Genomic DNA, 3,222 nt, shown 5'->3' on the forward strand with positions numbered 1-3,222 from the left:
ATTTATAAACATATAAAAATGAGTTCTTTATTTTAGTATTTTCTATTGAGACAAAAAAAAAAAAAAAAAAAAACCCAGTAGGGACACTACTAAACAAATTATTGAAGAAGTTGTGTTATATCCAATGTTAAAAAATATTCTGTAGCTATGGAAAAAGAATGGAAACATTAACATAAAAAAGATGCCTTAATATATGATCAAGCATGCAGAACTCAACAAATTAAGCATGCTCAAACCAAGAAATGCAAACTGTTTTCACCATTTATTAAATGTAAACAGAATTCGGTCAGGCAGTTACCAAATATCGCATGGCTGTTCAGCAAATCACACTGTGGGTAAAACCACTTTTCTTTGCCATAATTTCATCAAAGCCCTTTTCATCTCACTGTTTCGCAAGCTGTAGATCAGCGGATTCAGCAGAGGTGTAAGCAGTGAGTAAGACAGAGACATTAGTTTCTTGGTTTCTGGTGAGTAGCCAGATTTGGGCTGTAAATAAGTCATACTGGCTGTGCCATAGAAGAGGGTGACAGATGTGAGATGAGATGCACACGTGGAAAAGGCCTTTTGTCTCCTAGTGGTTGATGGCATCTTCAGGATGGTAAACAGAATTCGAAGGTAAGACAAGAGTATCAACAGGAAAGGAACCAAAATAATCAAAATGGTGCCTGTGAAGGCATAAATTTCAAACAAGAAGGTGTCTGCACATGCAAGCTCTAGCACAGCTGGGGTTTCACAAGATATATGATTAATTTCATTGGGGCCACAAAACGGAAAACTAAATACCCATATGGTCTGTACTGTAGCCACAATGATTCCTGAGACCCATGAGAACATTACTAATTCTATAAAAACCATTTTGTTCATAGTCATTGGGTAGTTCAGAGGATGGCAGATTGCAGAAAATCGGTCATAAGCCATTGCCCCCAGGAGAAAACATTCAGTCCCACCAAAAAGAAGAATGAAATACATCTGTGCAAAACAGCCTGCAAAAGATATTGTGGTTTTCTCAGTGGAGAAAACCACCAGCATTTCAGGCATAATGACTGCACTGAAACTCAGGTCCACCACAGATAAGTTCTGGAGGAACAGGTACATGGGAACGTGGAGCCTCTGGTCCAGAGAGATGATGACTATAATGATGGCATTTCCCACCAGGGTCACCAGATAAATCACCAAGAAAACTGCAAAGAGCTGCTGTTGGAGTTGAGGGAAGTTAGAGAAGCCCAAGAGGATGAATTCAACCACAGAGCTTTGATTTTCCCTTTTCATTTCCTCAGTGGAGCCCTGTCTTGTTTTTATGGACATAGTATACAATGTGTGACGTCACGGTCCAACAGGTGAGAGTTCCAGTCTGCATCCAGGCAGAAATGCTTGGTAGAAGATGAAAAGGGGAGCCCATTCTGACCAAATTCATTCCTGCCATTTTGGAGAATGGCCAAATACTCACATGAATGAATCTTTCAATTATAAGTGAACAAGTGAAAAATTCTGGCTCAGGAATATTCTCTGAAAAATACAAAATAACATCAAGGCTCTATTGTAACTTGCATATTGTATAGTTTAAAAATTAAACATAGCATTAAAGTAAATATGAATGTTTGATAAGTTAGGTTCCAATCACATAACATTGCTACAGGGATCATTTTTGCTAATCAATTTTATATAAATATAAAATTTAAGATCGCAAAAAGTAATAAGTAAAAACTCCCAAAATTTTGATAATTAATGAAAAAAGTAAACTTACTGCAAATTTCTTATAAAGTTATTTTAAAAATATATGTGATATGGTTAACGGTGAGAATATTCTGTTGAAACAGAGTTGTGCTTTCGATGAACCTAGCTTAGGTGACCTATAGACATTTCAGCCAGACCGAACTTGGCCAATTATGTGGGCATTTACCTGTATGTGAAATTTTTAGGGCCAAATATCCAAGGCCCATTCTTGTTTCCATGATGACTTAAGAAAAGGCTCACTTTGGGGGTCATTGTGAAAATGTAATTTAAAAGTTTCTACTTTCTCTTACATTCTGTCTCTCCCTTCCCTCTTCTAACTCTCCTGGTTATCAAGACATTTATTTAATCATTAATTATACAACAAGCACTGATTGACCACCTAGTATTTTCTAGGCTCTGCATGCTCAGGAACACATTTAATTCCAGAACTCAACTGACAACTACAGTAAATAAAATAGCTTCCAACGAACACCTTAACCAATATGATACCTAAAATGGTACCCAGACCTGATACCGCCAGACCCTCTAGCAACTACCTCTTACACACCTTGCTGTGTTTTTTTGTCCATTATCACCAATTGACATATATACACATATAAAAACTGAACTCCCTCACTAGAACATAACTCCAGGAGAATAAAGATTTTGTTGGCTTCTTTGCTGTACACGACACAATGCCTTCAATAGTTCCTGGCTCATAATAGACGTTAAACCAATATTTCTAGAATAAATTAATTTAAAAATTCAGAAAAATCTGAACTCTATCTTTAAGGAATAGAGTGTCTAATTGAAAAGTAAAGCCAGCACACAACATAGTTGCGAAATAGGAGTAATAACAAGTGCTTTAACGATTTAAATGATGGAAGGATTACTTCTGAAAGGGGAGGAAGGGGAAATAACCACAGTCACAGATGTCATGGGTGGGAGGGCCATTAGATAGGAGGGGGAGGCATCAGGAGGAAGGCTGCCTTGCTCAGGGCTAAAGGTACTTGATGACACCATGGAACTACAATGGAGACCTGCTGGCCTTGCGTGATATTTTGAAAACCAGAGAAAATTCACTGTGGGGAGATGAGGAAGTCGAGAAGACAGAAAGACAAAACAAGATGAAGACGTGTCATGTTTTCTTGAGTGCAGATCTGTAGGACATTAGCAGACAGTAGAAAACAAGTTGATTTAATCCTGAGTTTGAACATAGTCGTTGATTAAAATCAAATGCCTGTATTAACCACAATAATTATATTTTGGATGTAAAAAAAAATCCCCTAAAATTATTAATACAGACTCTGAAAAACCAAATACTTAAAGTCTGTTTCTAATGGCAAACAACAAGCAGTGTGTGATTCAGTTCCAAATATATAAAAGTGAATAGGTTTGAATATTAGCAAAAGTAGAGGATCACATTTTTTTTTAATTGAAAAGTTTTATAGGACTGGTTAACAGAGTGTAATGAAACAAAACTGTCATGAGCAGTAAAGAACAACTGAC

The 3,222-nt window shown here is 36.8% G+C and overlaps 1 protein-coding gene across 1 annotated transcript; it reads right to left on the bottom strand.

The window, feature by feature from the left end:
* Positions 1-324: 324 nt before the first annotated feature.
* LOC134377175 (olfactory receptor 10A6-like) lies at positions 325-1,305 on the bottom strand. The gene has a single exon (XM_063095791.1). It carries the CDS (start codon positions 1,303-1,305, stop codon positions 325-327), a length of 981 nt encoding a protein of 326 aa, XP_062951861.1.
* Positions 1,306-3,222: the final 1,917 nt, after the last annotated feature.

The sequence above is a fragment of the Cynocephalus volans genome, chromosome 4, assembly GCF_027409185.1.
Source record: "Cynocephalus volans isolate mCynVol1 chromosome 4, mCynVol1.pri, whole genome shotgun sequence".
Classification (NCBI taxonomy): domain Eukaryota; kingdom Metazoa; phylum Chordata; class Mammalia; order Dermoptera; family Cynocephalidae; genus Cynocephalus; species Cynocephalus volans.